Here is an 18,818-nt window from a genome sequence, read left to right as displayed (position 1 = left end):
TCAGGAAATCTTGGCGCACTCCAGCATATTTCATAGTAGGAGGTGGAAGATGAAAGACCGACTTACGTCCGATCCAATATCTCTGTCAGCTGATATCCATCTAGAGAGGTTCAGAGCTACAGTGCATGTGGACAAAACATATTAGCTGGACCTACAGTACAGATGTACAGTAGCCGTAGCCTGGGCCTGTCTCTTCATGGGTAACATAATCAACATGTGAGCACTTGTAAAGCTCACTAATTAACTCATTGTGTCTTGTTTACTTAACCTGGACAAAACCTGAATGTTTAATCTGCATCGTGCAGGTGAGTGGAGGGCCGTATCCACGACTGCTTCCTGTCGGGGCGTTTCAGTTTTAGGTCCTTGCATTGCTTTGCTGCTGTTTTCCTTAACCGTGTGTTTCAGGTGGTGTTTTTTTCTGTCAGGAGAGCTTCGTCCTGCAACACGCCTCGGCCATCTTCGAATGGGTGTTCTGCATCATCATCATGCTTTTTTACGGGACTTTTGCCTTCGAGTTTTCCGGCATGTCATCAGATACCATGGTGGTGCTGGCGAGAGGAGGCTCCCTGGGACTTGCTGGCAGAGAACACAAGATGGACGCACTGGGAGGGCCCGGTTTGCACTCACAGCCACATCCACACCAACCTGAAAGCATGTCCATGCTGTAGCCTCCTGGCACACGTTGATGCCACACAGTTGCCTCATTTTATTCCTTTCCAACTCTAGTCTGAATTATTCATTTCCAGCCGTGTTCGTCTGAAGGTTTGAAATGAACCAGGCCAGTGCAGCAGCCGTTCAGAGCGGGCGTAGCTCTGCTGCAGTTTATACTTACGTCAAACTTTGTGTCTCTTAAGAACTTGTTTGCATTTTGCACATTGCACAGGCGTGCAAAACCAAATTTTCTCCCTGCTCATTGCTGTCCTCAGTGACCATCAGAGGAGCGTTTTGTGAATCAGATCGTGGAGGTCTTGTGAATCCGAAGGCCTCGGATTCAGATGACTGCCCCGATGCGTTCAGAGTGTGTAAGAAGTGAAGGCTGCTGGACAGCCCAGCTGACAGTATTACAGTGGGAGGGTGTCACAGTGTTTCAATCCTGGAAACAGAACAGGGCGGCAGTTTGCATTTTTCATCACATAAACCTCTGTTAAGCAATATTTTTGATGGTAAGTCACATCTTTGTAATTAACACCCTACACTGTATAGATCTTCTTTTGTTTTTTACTGTTTTGGTTATTCATTCTGCATACTCATCTGCACATTACCTCCCTTCCAAAGCCACATGTAAAGCTAAAATATTTCTGTGGAGTTGGTTGACCAAAACTAATCAGAAATAATATCATCTGGTGGACATCAGAGTAGTTCTGAGCTCTGTTGTGCATCTCATGGCTTGTATTTAGATACGAGTGTCATTTTGTTTAAAATGCTTATTGCAGCATTAAAGTTTGTGCCGTATATGCAAGCCTAATATTGCTGTTAAAGTATCAGACTGCATGGACTTATTATTTCCGGAGTATTCGGGTGACGTTTCATATGTCTTTATTTAAACTGTGTTAAGAAATTCAGTGAGCTCTGAGTCACATAAATCTTCTAATTAAGACTGAAAAAATACACCCTTCCCCATTCTTCTTGGGATCCATAGACTAGATCAATGCTCAGCTCTTAAATAATGCTGGATTGAACGCCTTCTCTGTAAAAGAATATGAAGGAGAGGTGACACAGTGTCGAGAGGCCAAATATGTACCAGCTAATTCAATCCAGTGCACTGGCTTTATTGAGTTTAGTGACAGGGCATTACACGTGTTTCCAGGTCCTGTAGGCAGAGGTCTGCATCTTATTATTCCCACATGCAGGAGGAGGAGAACGTGTTCTTATTGCTTTAGCTGCTTCCTTTTTCTGTGAAGCTCGAAACTCTGCACAGGTGGAGATGTTTCAGCACATCAAGCTGGTGTAGTGGGACAAGGGAAAAGGATCTGTTTAATGTAAGACATGGTAGAGATGGACTGTCCTGCCCCTGTGTTACTGTGTTATTTTGCAGTATGTGCCAAATACAAGTGTGCCTATGGCATTGGTGCTAATACACAAATAGGCCTTACCTTGTTGTTTTCCCTTACTTCAGCTGTGATTACAGCAAAGCAATAAGAAGAGACATAAGGTAAATCTGTGACTCTGATAGTGAGAGCAGGGACAAAAGCTCAGGAGTACCAAAATGTGGAGAAATGCTCCATGCTTGCTAACATCTGTGCATAATTTTCTCAAGCTTTGAGGAATCAGAGGCTTTACAACAGTAGTACTTCATGTAATTGGCCATCAGCACATCTGGCCACATGTCGAGCTGAGATGTTGTTTGTGTAATTTGTCCGCAAATTCACAGTATGTTACTGAAAAGTAGTTATTCACTATCAGGCTGAACGTATCAGACTAGACTGAACTAGAGTGAAGGGGAAGCCTGTGCACGCTGCACTGAGGACGGAGCTGAAAGTGACACCAGCCGCAACACTGAGCACTTGCTTCTCTCTGCTGGTCACACCGCTTATTGCATGTGTTAAGCTCACAGGAGGGTTTTTTTTTCTACTTGAAAAATTGTCCGTTTTTTCTGCCTGCAGTCAGAATACTAAGGCCAACTCACGTTTTTTTTCTATTATTTCATAAAGGTGGAGGTTCAACTGCAGCCTGAGCTTCTGCCTGCGACAATACACTACTTTTACAGTATGAGGTTCCTCCGAGAAACCACATTAAACATTCAATACATTTTAAACGTTCACTAAAATAATGGTGCTAATCATTTCATATTTACTTAAAGTATTTCATCTGACATCATGGTTTATGAATATTTCCTATTTCTAGCTGACCACTACAAAAAAAAGAAACATTTCTTTTAAATCTTCACATTCGCCATCATTCTCTTCATTTCATAAATCATTCTTCCTCATTTATGGATCTATCTGATCTCTACACTCAGGAAAACATTACCACACCAGCTGCGTTCTTTGATTCAAGGCCTTTGGCTTTCTGCCGTCTTTGTTTAAATTGAATTTTTGTTGATGGGATTCCTCGTGTACATTTGTTTTTATGTAGTATAGGTGCAGCTGGCGTTTTTTTTTTTTTTGTTGTTGTTGTTTTTTTACCGAGCTGTAAGACTGATGATTAGCCATTACGTAATAGATTGTTTTTGCTAATCAAGACTCTGTCAAATGTGCGAGAAAACTGAGCTTACTCGTGTAATCAAGAGATCATTGGTGAGACCATTCCGACTAACAAGAACCCAACAATCCTCACATCACCCCACTCTAAGTTATACAGCTCCCTGTGCCTTATGTACTGTTTTGATCATGGAAACCAAAGAGGTCACAGTTGTAAATTCTATTTTGATGATTGTATCCATTTATGCCTTAATATTCAACAAATAAAAAAAAACAGCAAACGTTGAATCCCACTGGTTTCATTACACAACATGAGCACAAAGAACCAGACAGTGGTTCTCTAATCTTTTTTTTTTTTATTGTTTAATTATTTACATTATCCAGTTTCATTGACAGAAGGTGACACTCCTATAACAAAACAGTGTGAGCTGTAGGTGAACTTACATGTTTTTTACACTCGCCACCAAAACGTCCTGAAGCTCTACAGACAAAGTTTTTTGTTTTTCTCTTAAGACTTTCTTAATCCCATCAGAAGTGCTTCTCAAGGATCTAATTAAATACTCTGTCATTAATAAATGCCAAAAAGCTGGGCAAAAATGAAATATTCTTAAAGGTATTTTTTAAAGAAGTGTGATATATGCTAGCGTGTGCTTCTAAAGTTGTAAAACACAGCAAATTTAAGACATCGGTGGTCCACTAAATGCTAACGGCAAAGATTCAGACTTCTAATTATTTGCTAAGTTGAGCCACATTTACAGCAGAAAGCCTGCGGGTACTAAAGAAAAAGAAGAAAAACCATCTTCCACAGGTGGCTGAAAGGGAAGAGCAGTGTGAAGACAAAACTGCAAAGGCTATTTTACATTTTGATTTATAAGTTATCTCCTCCAGAGATCCGAACTTGACCTGTTATCTCACACAGTGGGAATGGTAGTAGTGCAAACAGCTTCCTGTGGCACGTTTACAACAGTTTTTTATAGTCATGACAATACGGTTTCTTAAGCCACGTTTTTGGTTGAGCAGTAATTACACCTCTTACAATAATATGGCAGCCACTGAGGGAATACACATTTTGCAATAGCACCTTTTAAGAATAAAGTACTGAGCTTGTTTAAGTATACTGGCCAAAAAAACAAACAAACAAAAATTCACAGCTTTGAGGTAAAACACTGCTCCTAGTGATGTGGAAGTATTTATATTTTACTATTGTACTGTCCCTTTACTTTACTGACTTTGACTATTGATTGTATGTGTATTTTTAAAGCATCAATATCCGGATGTTATTTGGCCTCGGAAAGGACGGTGGAAAAAGATTAGTTACTGAGATGTCATCTGCAATGTCCCTCTCCTCACTGGGAGGATGTCACTTAATATGTCTGCTGGCTACAACTGCTCACACACATATAACTACCTTCTCACATCTTGAAAGCTCACTTATCCCTCCCTAACTTTGGTTTCAGTTGTTTGGTTTTTTCTGTTAAAAAAAAGTGTCCAATCAGTTGTATTGGAGCTGGTTGTAGTCCACGAAGTCTTGTTCAGGATCCAGGTGGAGATCAGGACAGGCTGGTGGAGTATTTACAAGACAAGCTTTTTGGGCACCTCCCAAGAAAACTCCGGTCGGCCAAAGTGGCCGTAAGAGGCTGTCTGCTGGTAGATCGGCCTCTTCAGGTTCAGATCCCTAAGAAGAACACACAAGAGATGAGACATCGCAGGCGAGAAAGGACTGTGAAGATTTTGATCAAAACTATTTGAAGTCATGAATTCTTAAACAGAGTAGAAAAAAACATAAAGGTGAAACATGTTGTGCAATGAGCTGTAAGTACTGATTGTTTGCATGTCCTCTTGTGAGCTTAGGGTTTTTTGTTTGTATTTGGCGTATATGGGTGGCAAAGTTTGTCTGCGTGTCAGGATGGCTTGTACTGCACTTTGGATCAACCTCCAACATTTATCGATTACAGAACTCTTAAACACTTGAACCAAAATGAAGTCATGGGTAATGCAGCTCTTAACAATTAGCGATTTTGGTAAATCAATTAAAAATAGTTGTTATTGTTGAGTACTTTAAATTGGGCCTATTGTGCTTTTAGTTACTTTCTGTTACATATATGCTGTTACAATGATGAATGTTCATATTGGTAAAAGATCTCAAAACACAACTATCTTCTTGTTTTGCTCTGTACTATATCAGTTAGAGTGGATACTGTGTTCCTGTTGGAGGGGCAGCCAATCAAAAGAAAGAGGATTATGTTTGATTTCATACAAAGGATGAACTAAAGGGCTGCACCAAAGCTTATGATTAAATAAATCATTATTTTTATATGTGAATCATGCAAAGCTACATTAGTAGAGTGAAGATAGAAAAAACAAACAAACAGCATAATAGATCCACTTTAAAATGAAATGCTCACCTATAACACTGCATCTCAACAAGAACATTATAATAGAGAAGGGAAATCTAGGGCTAGGTTTAAATAGAGGGAAATTATCCTAGCTCTTTAATTTATAGAATAAAGCACCTTGAGGCAACTATTGTTGTGAATTGGGGCTATATAAATAAAGTTGAACTAAAGTTTGAACTTAATTATATATATATATGTTAAATTCATCAAGATATATTCATCAAGATGAATCCGATTTTTGATCAGTTATTTAGTCCTTAAAATGCCAAAAGTAAGTCCCAATTTTTTTTAACTCATATTTAGAATGCAAGCAGAACATCTTCATGTTTAAGTAAATATTCATATTTAATCTTATGCAAAAGTCATGTTTGTGGGTTTTTACCTGACAATGACTCCTGGCCTGAGATCAAAGTTCTTGTTGACAATCTTGAGCAATTCTGACTCTGACTTCTGAGAGGACCCGTAGGTGAACAAGGAGATGGACAGAGGTTGGGCCACTCCGATAGCATAAGACACCTTGAACACACACAGAGATGTGGTTTGCATATTTGTACTCCACTCATCGGTCATCTATGCACAGCTTTGGAGGGTGAAGCTGTAACCTCACCTGAACCAGAACTCTCCTGCACAGTTTGGCTTTAACTAGAGACTTGGCCACCCAGCGAGCAGCATAGGCAGCAGAGCGATCAACCTTTGAGAAATCTTTGCCAGAGAAAGCTCCGCCACCGTGAGCCCCCCAGCCACCGTATGTGTCTACAATAATCTTCCTTCCTGTTACACCAGCATCACCCTGTTTGCAAAAAAGGAAGATGAGCAAAAACCAGTGATGACTTTCTAGTTTGCTTTATTATTTTCCCCCTGAATGTGATGATCACCTGTGGTCCTCCAATGACGAAGCGACCACTTGGCTGGAGGTGGTAGACAGTTTTATTGTCCAAATACTTTGCAGGGACCACAGATTTGATCACCTGATAGAAACAAGACAGCATTAAAACCAAACATGTGACTTTATTTCCCACATGACACATTACACACATTACACAGCGCCCAGTCAGCTGTGTTCATGAGGCTCTACCATTTCCATTAGGACCCTCTGCTGTTCCTCCAGAGTGACGCCATCATCGTGCTGGACAGAGATCACAATGGTGTGAACTCTCTTGGGGATCACAGCTCCACCCTTCTGGTCATAATGCACGGTCACCTGTGGGATTAACAAGAATTGGTACACTCACTGAGGCTGTGGTTAGCTGTTTTATGGCGCGTGTGACAAAACAGCTTCAGACTTTCTAATGAAATACATCCAAGCTTGAAAGCAAAAAATACCCAAACTGCTGTGGTACTGTGTTTTAGGTAAGTAAAAAATGTGCACATGTTGCACTACCTCACCTGTGTTTTAGAGTCGGGACGCAGCCAGGGAACGATGCCATTGCGTCTGAGTTCAGACATCTTTTCGTTGAGTTTGTGAGCTAAGACGATGGTGAGCGGCATGCACTCCTCCGTCTCATCTGTGGCATAGCCGAACATCAGACCCTACAGAGAGAATAGAGAATACTGATGTGCAGTATGCTCTTTTATCAGTAATATCTTATCAGTAATATCTTCAGCACTTTCTATTATCATATGAGACAAAACATATAAAATATAAGCTATGAAAAGAACATTTTTAAAATAATACTTATACATAATGGATACATAATGGCTAATGGTCATAGAGGCATTTATAGAAGACAAAATAGAAGTAGAAGCTGAAATGATAAAAAAAAATTCAGGTAGATTATACCCTGTATGGTTATGGGACTTTATATATAATATAGTCAAATTACTCCATATTTCATTGATTAGTCTTAAGCATAGGAGAATTTTTTTTCTGTACAGTGTATTTCATTGACAATTGGACCCCAGTCATCCCCTCATGGAGGTTCCGTGTAGCAACCATCATGTGATGCTTTCTTTCTTGAGGCCAGAAGTCTTTTATAGAATTAATGATCCTGAGTCGTGAGTTTGTCTCTTACTGAGGTATAATGCAAAGAAAGCATCAATTTCATCTAAACATGTTATTTCTTTATCCAAACTATTAAATATGATGATGGTGTTACTGATTAAATTACACTGATTCACTCAAGTACTGCACTCATATACAATTGTATAATTTCGTTATTTCCTTTCTCTGCTGCATTACACTTCTACTCCACGACATACTGGACATATTTTTATCATGCTTCAGATTACTTAAAGACTGTGAGCAATTTCATGAAAAGGAAGTTTCCCCTCTACACATCAAAGTTTTATCCTTAAATTTGTGACCCTTTAAAGAGCCACAAACCCTTGGCTGGGGCCTTATTTACTATACTACAATAAATTTATTTGCAAAAGTAACATGAACACTTATCTAATCTAATAATGATATATCAGCCACGAAGCACATTTTTCTGCAGTACAATTAGCTTGTAACATTTAGGATTTTAAATATTGGACTAGATAAAACTACTTTTTCCGGCTCTACTGAACTGATAAACCTGAACACACCAACACTATTCCACCAGATCTCGTCTATATTCTCTACTGTTGAAGTAAAGAGTCAAACAAACTGTGCTTGGTAAGGGTCACTGGCTTGTCAAGCCAAAGTGACCCAGTGACACTGCAGTGGCCCTACCTGGTCTCCAGCTCCAATGTCTTCTTCCTTCCTGTCAACATGGACCCCCTGAGCAATGTCTGGACTCTGCTGCTCCAGGGCCACCAGCACATTACATGTCTTGTAGTCGAAACCTTCAGAAGGGAAGTGAATTGGATTGAGATGGTTAAGAGGGAAACACTAAATACAGAGAACACAAATAATGTCTAATTGTTGCTTTCTCACCTTTCTCCGAGTTGTCGTATCCAATGTACTTGATGGTGTCCCTCACCACCCTCTGATAGTCCACAACGGCCCGAGATGTGATCTCTCCGCAGAGCAACACCATGCCAGTCTTACACACCGTCTCTGCCAACACAAACTTTGGTTACAAAGCTGTTTTGCCATCATCAGCAAGTTGTCAACACTGAAATACAATAAACAGTATCAACACTGCTGACGACATAAAATCCAGGTGAAATTCAGACCAGTGGGTTAGTTGGCTTATACTCTGCCTTCATTTGCTCCCTTTTTTTGCTAAGACAAACTGATTCATTAGACTGTGCCTCTTCTTGGCTTTGGCATTTTTTTTAACGAAAAAGAGACAAATTCTGGCTCACCACAGGCCACTTTGGCATCGGGATCCTGCTTCAGATGTGCATCCAGGACAGCATCACTGATCTGGTCACAAATCTTGTCTGTGGACACATAACAGGCAAAAACATCAGATTCCGAAGATTTTTACAAATGTATTGAAAAAAATACATATTGCACGTTTATATTGCACGCTTAGCCTAACACTAATAAAAGAAGATATCAGTTTTGTAATTTATATGAAAGTATGAAAGGTTACATCCTAATATTTCACATAGCAGTAGTTGAATGTTTGACTTTAGCGGGGCAGCAGGACAATGCCTCACTATATATCCTATTCATCTGTCTGTGTCGTCCTGCTGAAGCAATGCAGGAGACCGGTTACATCAGAAAGCCCATCAGCATCTGACTACTCTGCTGGTGAAACAGGTGCATCTTAGGAAAAGCCACTAAAATGGCCACTATCTGTGGGAACAGCCCAGACTTTGAGTCGTGTTATCAAATTAAAAAGTGTGTACTGCAATGTTCTGCCAAGGCCACCCAACTCTGTTACTGTACAAACAGTAGAAGTAAAACTTCAAACCTGTCAAGTTTATCATTAAAACTGGCTTCAGGGGTGCTACTCGCTTCCAATATTTAAATATTTTTTTAAAAAGAACCTCCTTAAATGAGAAATACAGGGACACCATGATGTGTAACACGTGGATCTACATCACTTGCTGTTTTAGAGGCCAGTTTGAAAGAGATTTTGAATTCAGGTGCATTGGTATCATTCATCCTCTCATAAGTACTTTGTCAGATTAGCATACTTTTACTTCAGAACTACATTAATATGAATCCAGATTCAAAAAGCAGTTTCATTTTTAAATTATTTTATTTATTTAATTTTTTAACAGTCGGCATTTATGTAATACTGCCACTATCTGTGAAGCTGCACAACTCTTACTCATTATCGATTTAGCACATGGGACTTTGAAAGGTTACATATTTGTGAAGGGATTACAACACATTGACAGGGCACCGTGGAGTTTAAAGGCAATATGGAGGACAGAGTACAACTACAAGTTAGGCAAGGTTTCTTATTTAAGTGTGGGAACATCTCGGGATCACTTTACTGAGTATTTGATATAATTTAACTAGATTGAAGTATAACATAGTTGAACTAATATGTCACTTCTTATCTTATTGTGTCCTTGAGACATTGTTCTTGAAGAGCATTTTGCATGTCATTTAGATGGCCTCTTTTGCACACTACATTAAACTTGTGTGTCTGCCCTCTTCTTGGACATTTTTTTTAAACATGTAATTGTGCACCAGTCAAACACACATTCGCTTCCAGCTGCCTACAAGTGAGAGTGAAGGCCACTAAACACATGTTGCTGTGAATGGAATACCATCCATGCCTGGCGTGTAAACACGCGGCACTGTGGAGTTACTTTGGACATAGTGTCCAACTTGCATCATGTTTATTTATATGCATGCTATTTTTGCAAGATTACACTGTATTTTCAATAGTGTTGAGCTTATATTTTAATGCATTAAAATTTACTGTCACTGTAACAGAGGTGGCTAAACTTGGTAAAAAGACTCACCTGGATGTCCCTCTCCCACGGACTCTGAGGTGAACATGAAAGAACCATCTTCCAGATGATCACTCATTTTTTCTGTGGGGTAGGGTTATTTAATTTCCAGTGCACAGAGATCTGAAGGTGGCTTTATATTCCTACTGGCTTTCTTTACCAGAGAGATAAAAGAAAGGGAGACCAATAGCCCTGCAGCCAATGCGAAGTCTGTCCTGCAAACTTCACATCTGTGTCCACATGGCCCAATATATATGGCTAAGGGAACACACACGCATTCTGTAACTCATTTACACACACACACACACACACACACACACACACACACACACCATGTGAATCCATGGGACAGTCCATTCCAGGGGGGAGTGGATGATGGGAGGGAATTTCAGCTCAAACTGCTTGTTAACCCTTTGTAAGCATTATAATGCTTGATAGTATGCTTTCAATCTTCCCCTGCTCTGACTGCTCTGCTTCAGGGCGTGCCGTTTCCGTGTCCAAGCAGAAACAGCTTTAAGAAGGAGTTCCCCCACCCCCCACAACACACAGGTGGGACAGCCAAGTTAGGGTAGCCTATGGACAGAGAGAGAAAGGTAGCTGCTGTTAGCAGGAAAATGATGCAATTACTTGTGTTTACATCATTCAAGTAAATCAGTTTACACTGCTGTGGTGAAAAGACACGAAAAATTAGTGCTGTTAAACATTGTTACTGCTCAAATATTTTCTAGCTTATGATTCATTTCATCATGTAAAAATCAGTCAGTAGTTTAATAACTACAAATACCAACCCCCAAAAATATACCATATAAGGGCACATTTGATTTAAAAGGCAAAAAACAATCACCTTTATCATAAGTGTCATATTTATACCATCTGATTTGAATTATTAGTGCAATTCAAACACAAATATTTAATAATATTTATACAATTTGCATGGTGGCTATATGTTTTTTTATTTTAGAGTTGTATAAACATTTCAATTTGTTACATCTATCTATATTTGTGCATCTTTGCATTTACTTTGGAAAACAGAACAATTATCTTTGCCTGAAAGTGAATAATTAGACTTTTATTTTTCATACATAATGGAAAAAATCAGCGTTGTAGTGTTAGCAGGTTGAGGTATAGCTAATATTAATCACTTTTTACTTTTATCAATGCATCAACAGTACCAGATTTGGCTTCAGATTAAAAGGGAAAATTAAGTTAAAATAAATACTGCTTCAAAACTCCACTACATGAGCAAACATATCTATTTTTTATGACTGTATTCTCTAAGTGAAATCTCCAAGTCCCAATAAAGTCACAACTTCAAAAGAAAAAACACACTAAAAGCAAAAGAAATTAAAAAAAAAAAAAAGAAATACTTGAAATTTGTACTTTGGTTCAGTTCTATATAATTAGTTTACTTCATTGCCAATAATTAGGTTTAGAGAAGACAGTCACCTGTTGCCTGAATGCGCTTTTCGTCCCAGCCTGAGGCTCTTGTCTTTGTATACAACTGCAGAAAATATCAAACCATGTCCAGAGAGAAGATCAAATTAATGGAGATATGTCTGATATGTCCCTGATGAACTTCACGTGATTCACCATGTCTGTGTTTTTGCAAAACATTAGGAGCTATAAAGGACTGCTTAGGAAAGCGATCCTCTCTATCATATAAATACAAACACAACACATGCTTGCACAAACATAAACGTACAGAAAAATGGCTCTGACTGTTTCTTTTCCCATTAAATGCAACAAGAGTGCAGTGGGCCAATCCTTTTTCTCTACGTCTTTCCATCATCTGGCTCTAATTTCAGTCGGTGTTGAGTTGGCCTTGAGAAATGAGACGAGAATTTTAACTAGCTTTCTGTAGTGAATAAAATACCACTGTTCCTGACAGCTTTAGGACTCATTTAAAGCAGATTTGATGTATGTATTATGTATTACGGAACTTATAGCTGAAAACAAGAGCTCTGCAATAATAATTAGCTTGCTGAAATTAGTGAAAACCACTGATAATCAGGCATGCACACGAGAAAGGAACTTTTAGAAAATACAGGGGGGTAGACGAAAATGAGAAACAGCTGTGTTGACTTACAAATAAATACTACTCACATAAGTAGCATGCTGACCGAATCTGAAATCTGCAGAGCTATCTAGCTAAGATATCTGAACTATCTGCTTTATAGTTTATAGTTAAAATATTTAAAGGTAATATAAATATTTTACAAGGGGGGCAAAGGAGGGGCAAGAGGTAGGCAGGGTGCCACATACCTCTTCAGTGAAGTATGTGAAAAATGAAAATTGAAAACCTTAAACAGTTGACAAATGCATCAATAGTTGACTAACCCAAAAGTAACAATTTAAAAGTGGAAATAGTAGACATGTGTTCATTATTTATATTTAGCTGAAAGCAACAGCTAAAATGTCACTAGTAACTCACAGTTAGCTAATATTTAGCTAAAAGTAGCCTAATATTCAAACATAAATTAGCTTAGTGCTAATTGAACCATTTTTCAACTGTAGAAATTAGCCAAAAATAATTTATCTACCTGTGTTGTTTTAGTAATAATTACATGAAAAACAATGAAACCTGAGTTGACATTACAAATAAAACAAATAAAAAATGGATAAGCTAAATATTTCCTAGTTGAAAGAGCAAAGTGTATACATGAAATGCAAAATAACAGCAATCCAACTGTTTTTATGGATTGATCTTAAATATCTAATTTCCTTTGTACATTGCTATCCCAGATTTTAAAGTATGACTTAGCAAACATGTTGGGCAATAACAACATAGTAGGAGATTGTTAGTAGACACGCCTTATTTAGTCATGTCACCTGCTGTAAAAAAAATAAACCCAGTCAGAACCTGGTTAGATTTAGTGTCCTACGCTGTGCTACCTTCAAAATCTAATAAGCTATCTACTAGGAGAGAGAGGTCAGAGGTGATTTAACATAACAAACGTGAACTAGATCAAACCAGAGAAGACGTGAAAGTCCTGCTTGAAGCCAAAGAAAGTGGAGAACCACTCTGCTGTCATAACTGATTGACCTGTGGATCAGACACCCCTGTATGTTTTGGTCTAAAAATGCTCAACACAAGCGCATGTTGCTGTGTGTACATGTGAACTCACAAAAAGAGAGTATTTGTTAATGACTGACTAAGAAAATGTTCTTGATTTTTTTCCAAAGCCAACAAGATTGCTCTGGTTATGCTCAAAGATAACTGCTATCAGAGTAGCAGCCTGGTGCATGATGAAGATTCATACATAGTGGGGACCACACTGAGTTCTTAAACTGATTTTCATATTAAATCAAGCTAATTAGAAATTATTAGTCTAAGTGGAGATGATCGTTGCCAATTTGTTTCGATAAAGCAACTCCATGTATAGCTGTCTTATTTATTTTTCTCCTATTTAATTGTTGTGGAAGATAATTTGGGTATACACTAAAAAAGTTCCATGTAACCATGAATCAGCAACCCTGTAGGAGAGGAAGGAATTGTTTGATATCTTCTAATTAGTCATTTTGTGTTTGAAATCTACCGAAGACACACACACGAGATAGGGTCTAAAGTTCACATCCTCTTGAACTTTCATCTACTAAGAGCCTGTCAGAAAATGAAAAGCACAAAGATAGTAGACTTATGAACTTTGTATTTCTACAAGGGAGCTTTCCAGTGTATTTAAACCTTCACATATTTTTAACACCAATTACCAAGTACCTTTTCTTTTTAATCGTCATTTAACCTGCCATATTTCCCAATGTTGCCCATCCAATCCGAAACCACTTTGACAAGATCAAGCCACATGACAGTGTAACCTCCTCCTGTTTGATTGGCTACCTGAAAGTGTGTCTTTTAAAGCCGGGTCATGGTTTCTGGGTCACCTCGGGGCTTGAGGGTCAGTCAGACTCAAACTTGACAGAACAAGATATGTTAAACGAACCCCGAGGGCCTCAGAGGGAGTGGGTGTTAACACCTGTTTGTCTTTCCTCAGGTTCAAGGACGTGCAGCTCACCTCTCCACAACCTGAGCTCATCTAGTCACCAACCAGTTTCATCTGGATGGTAGTCAGAACAGGCAGGAAAAGTTGGATCTCTCCTGGCTTGGACTTTTATTGCACAGTTGAGAGATTGCAGAGGGTTTAGTGTGTACGCTACAACTTGTTATATAAGCAGCAGCAGTCAGTAAACAGCAGATAATGCACACAGTTTGTCACCAGATTTAGTTTACTATATGCTCAGATACATAGTGATTTCTTATCAAAAGTTTGTGTTTTTGCAGACTTTTACTACCTACTGGCTTGTTGTTTGTATTCATCTGAATTATTGGCTTGAAAATCCTTTAATATCAAAAATATGATTATTATAATTTTGCTCAGAATTTTAACAAATAAAGGAAGCAAAGTCTATCTCCACCATCAAGGTACCAGGCACAGATTACAATATATGAGCAGTAATTCCTATCATTCTCACTCTCCTTCTTTAACTACAGATTTAGCTCACTGATTGGCTTCACTAGTGCAATAAGAATGTAACATGTCAACCAATGCAAATGAGCATCAACACCACACAGGAGGTGGGGTGCAGTTCTTCAGCTTTGATTGGCTGTCTGTCCCACACACTCCCAGCAGCATTGGTCCCACACAACGGTGTTCTACATTTGTTTATATGTTTGCATTTGTGTGTTAGTGTGACGGGAACACCAGCAGCAAAACAAAGCCAAGACGTCACTTGAGCCTCACAGATGAGTTTTACACATGGTTAAAGCACATTTAATCATCACAAATGGATGAGGTTTTTTCTCGTATAAACGAAAACAAAAACAGACCATCTTTTATGTTACCAAGTATGACCTATAATCATTTACAGTAACAAAAAGACGCCTCCAGGCAGATGAACCCAGCACATGGCTGAGCCAGAGGGAGTGCAGCAGCTGGGCTGGTGGGAGTGTCACCCTACCCTATCTGTACTCCAGCCCATTTGGGACCTCAGCACATTCCTCTGTGAAACTGCCACCAATGAGTGAAATATTACCCTCAATACCACTCTAGCAATCCACTTTCCTCATAGAAATCATGGAGCAAGGCATGATATGCCTTGCCACTGTGTAAATAAATCTATCCTCAGTATCTTCTATCTTCAGTCCTTTGGCTTGTAGAAAAAGAGTACTACCACCAGGTTTTCTAACATTAACAGCAATGCCCTCAATATCAGGAAAGAAAAATATCCACCTACAAAACAACTACATTTAAAGGATTATTTATTTATTGGCCCACTCTATTTTACTGCATTATTAGGTAATAAATTAGTAAACTGCAATGTCATTGTAATGGGAATGCTGATTTTAAGCATATATCAGTTGTTTTATTGCTACAGAGAGGGACAAGGAGAAAAGGAGACAAGGTTAGAAATAAACTAATGGGCAGCATTAAGCTTTTCAAGAAAAATTAGTTTACACAAAAATGAGTCAAAGTCAAGGTCAAATGTGAGAATTTGACTGATTATGCATTTAAAATAGATTAAAATTTGTAATTTCATTAATCTGATTTAGGGAAAACAACAACCACTATGCTGATGATACTCAAATATACCTGACACTGAAACCAGACACCAACTCCTTAACCTGTAGTTTATCTGAGGTTAAATCTTTAAATCTATTCACAAAATTTCCAATTTAACAAAAATAAAACAGAAATTTCAGCATATCATTACATTCAATGACAGACAGTTACACTTTGCATTAGTCCTTCACATTTGGCGTAGTATCAAATCTAAAAAATACAAAAGAAAAGCCAAACAAAAAAATGTGCTACACATCAAATCAGTTCTCAAAGAGAGTGTTTTTCAATTAAAACGTTTAAGTAAAGTTAAAACATTTCTTTTTAACAATGCTTTTCTAACACCCAGAATGAATTAATGCAATTCGTTATATGTGGAACTGAGCAAAACCTGAATATCACAACTGCAGATGGTTCAAAATGTCTAATAGACTAATGTGTGGTAAACAGAGGCATGTTTTATCTATTCTTGACTTGGCTATAACTGGAAAACTGATTAAAATGTGGGATTGACGAATGAGCAAAATAATAATAAACAATGCTATTTGTATCATGGAAGTCAGCTACTGCAGACTTTGTACGTTTTCTTTCTGTAATGTCGCTAACCTCCTGCAGGTGTCAGTGTTGGTCTCAGCCGATCACAAGAGTTGTCCAGTTACTTTCAGCTTGTTTTGCTGGCAAGTAATGAAGAGTCACAGAAGAGTGCAACAGCCATAAACAACCTCCGAGTTCCTGTCTAGTTTTATTTATTAATGTTAGCAGCTTAATTGTAATTAGAACAACATAACTCATTAAATAAATATCCAAAAATGCTGTTTCACCACCGAGTCTGCATTGCTGCTTGATAAGCTGTCTGTGCTGCACCATGCTGAACCTGGTGCTGAGAATTCAGCTCATTGTAATCCCTGTTAAACAGCAGATTTTGAGGAATTCCTTGCATGTTTTCTTCATATGAGCAAGGATTTGACTGTGATTGGACTGATCTGAGGGTTGGGAGATTAACAGGCTGCTTGAAAACACAAGATTTCTCCACATTAGCCGTGAAGCACAGCCTGGTAAGAGTTGCTTTACAGATTCTAGTTCAGTTAAGTGCTTAGACATTATTAATGAGACTATTTTATGTTGTTTAGTTTGGTGACATTCAGAGGGACTGACCCATGAAAAGACTTTGAGAAGATCTTGATTCCTAGGATGCATGAGTGTGCGATAAAGACAGAAACATATCTGAAAGTTAATCTTTGTGCTTGCTTTCTGTGCAGGTCCTCATAGAGCCAGTTTAGGACCATGGTGACTGTGACCACTGTCCTGAAGGCAGTGAGTCTGTTTGTTGCAGAGGTCATCAGCTCCATTACAGACTGGTTCCAGACCAAACCAGTATGGGCCGACCTAAAAGTACTGGAGGACACAGAGCTGAAGACAACTGGAGGGGGTAAGTTAAAGAACAGAAACAAGGAAAATTATAACAACTTAGGGATCTAAACATTTGAAATGCAAATTAAATTAGTTGTATTATGTTTTCTATTTGTGTTACTGCAGCTGTCTGTGGTGGGAAAAAGTATATATATATATATATATGTATATGTATATGTATATATATTTTATCACAGGAACTTGTCTACATGACTGATAAACAGAAAGAGTAATTATATTATGTGAAAAATTGTAAAATTACCCAACACCATTCAAGCTTTCATCAACATTTAGAAGAGATAAGATTTATAAGACACGTAAATATGGTTCATTTTAAGAACATGAATTCTCTTTCTTTTAGGGAAACTCAGTGGCATTTTGAGTCAGTAATGCTCTGCTGTCTCTTTTAGTCCATGAGAGACACAAGGCCAAAACTCTGTGGGAGAAGACTGGAGCTGTAGTCATGATCGTACGCCGAACTGGATGATTACTGTGCAGAGAGGTATGAAGCGACATACCCAATGAGAACTGTTTATCTTTTATTCGTGCTTTTGATTCTCTCTTTCCTTATCCCTCTAGGAGGCTGCTGAGCTGTCCTCTCTGAACTCCCAGCTGCAGGACCTTGAAGTTCCCCTCATTGCGGTGGTGAAAGAAAACCTCGGCAAGGAGCTGGACTGCTTCAAGAAATACTTTCTGGGGAAGGTCTACGTGGATCAGAAGGTCTTATGTTACTCCTCTATGCAACGTTTTAGGATATTCAAAGAAAAAGGAAGGTTTCATAATTAAAGCCAATAAGCTGCTTTTATATTCACTCTCACAGAAAAACTTCTATGGCCCACAAGTGAGGTGGATGTGTCTCTCCATGTTTCTGCGCATCGGTGTGTGGAGGAACATCTGGAGGGCCTACAGGAGGGGCTTCTGGGGAAACCTAAGAGGTGAAGGACTAGTGCTGGGAGGAGTCTTTGTCATTGGGCCTGGAGATCAGGTAGAGCACAAGTGATGTTTAAAAAAATACCTTATCCCAAGTGTATCTGGATATTTTCATTGGTTATGATTGATTATATTTCTTCTCCCAGGGTATTCTACTGGAGCACCGGGAGAAGGAATTTGGGGATAAAGTGAATATGCTGGCAGTGCTCAGAACAGCCCGCAAAATGCGAGAAGACATGAAAGGATAGATGTCAGAATGATTAGTAGCTTACGTGATAGTGATCGATAACATGTTCCTAAAAGCATGTCCTCTAGCAAATAAGAATGAACGAGCTGACATGTCATGCTATGTGGTTAAAATGTGACACTTTAACTGTGTAATGACTCACTATCTGGTTATATGAGCTCGATTGCGTAATGATGTTTTGTGTGTTTTTAATGATGGGTTGTTTCTAAACTAATAAAGACAGAACAGCTCTGATCCCAAAGCGCACAAAACCAACACCTTAATCTGGGCCTAATATGATGAAAAATTAATGTAAACGGCATTCCTAGTAGTTAACAATAAAACAATACATCAGCGATGCTCATAGAGAGCACGCACA

At 38.7% G+C, this 18,818-nt stretch overlaps 2 protein-coding genes and 1 pseudogene across 3 annotated transcripts in view; 2 read left to right on the top strand and 1 right to left on the bottom strand.

Annotated features, from left to right (window-relative positions):
* Window positions 1-4,027, top strand: part of zgc:154058 (Transmembrane protein 150A-like) — a 22,113-nt gene extending 18,086 nt beyond the window's left edge. Inside the window, exons 8-9 of one of the 2 annotated variants that reach the window (XR_002064291.2) lie at window positions 406-1,163; window positions 2,652-4,027. Coding sequence is in view for 1 of the 2 variants with exons in the window: in XM_005456538.4 (XP_005456595.1) it covers window positions 406-668 (263 nt within the window). In the remaining variant the exon portion in view is untranslated. Of the gene's footprint in view, window positions 1-405 lie in introns of both variants that reach the window. The other variant, XM_005456538.4, reaches the window with a different exon arrangement.
* LOC102076328 (redox-regulatory protein FAM213A-like) lies at window positions 1,074-18,818 on the top strand (annotated as a pseudogene).
* Window positions 4,361-10,563, bottom strand: mat1a (methionine adenosyltransferase 1A). Its single transcript, XM_003451987.5, has 10 exons — window positions 10,334-10,563; window positions 8,768-8,845; window positions 8,394-8,516; window positions 8,190-8,302; window positions 6,923-7,066; window positions 6,612-6,737; window positions 6,412-6,504; window positions 6,144-6,326; window positions 5,919-6,052; window positions 4,361-4,815 (listed from the first exon to the last, which is right to left on the bottom strand). The coding sequence occupies exons 1-10, from the start codon at window positions 10,398-10,400 to the stop codon at window positions 4,713-4,715; spliced, it is 1,164 nt and encodes a 387-aa protein (XP_003452035.1). The 5' UTR covers window positions 10,401-10,563; the 3' UTR covers window positions 4,361-4,712.

This window comes from Oreochromis niloticus, linkage group LG13 (assembly GCF_001858045.2).
Source record: "Oreochromis niloticus isolate F11D_XX linkage group LG13, O_niloticus_UMD_NMBU, whole genome shotgun sequence".
In the NCBI taxonomy this organism is placed as follows: domain Eukaryota; kingdom Metazoa; phylum Chordata; class Actinopteri; order Cichliformes; family Cichlidae; genus Oreochromis; species Oreochromis niloticus.
The sequence above is the reverse complement of the archived record's forward strand: the minus strand, read 5'-3'. Positions and strand labels throughout refer to the sequence as shown.

Bases quoted from the DNA above. Each gene is read 5' to 3' on its own strand.
- mat1a (XM_003451987.5), bottom strand. From the start codon at position 10,400: ATGAGTGATCATCTGGAAGATGGTTCTTTCATGTTCACCTCAGAGTCC. The intron at 8,517-8,767 runs GTGAGCCAGAAT...TTGTGTTGGCAG, and splicing joins CGATGCCAAAGTGGCCTGTG to AGACGGTGTGTAAGACTGGC. The intron at 6,505-6,611 runs GTAGAGCCTCAT...TGTTTCTATCAG, and splicing joins AGAGGGTCCTAATGGAAATG to GTGATCAAATCTGTGGTCCC.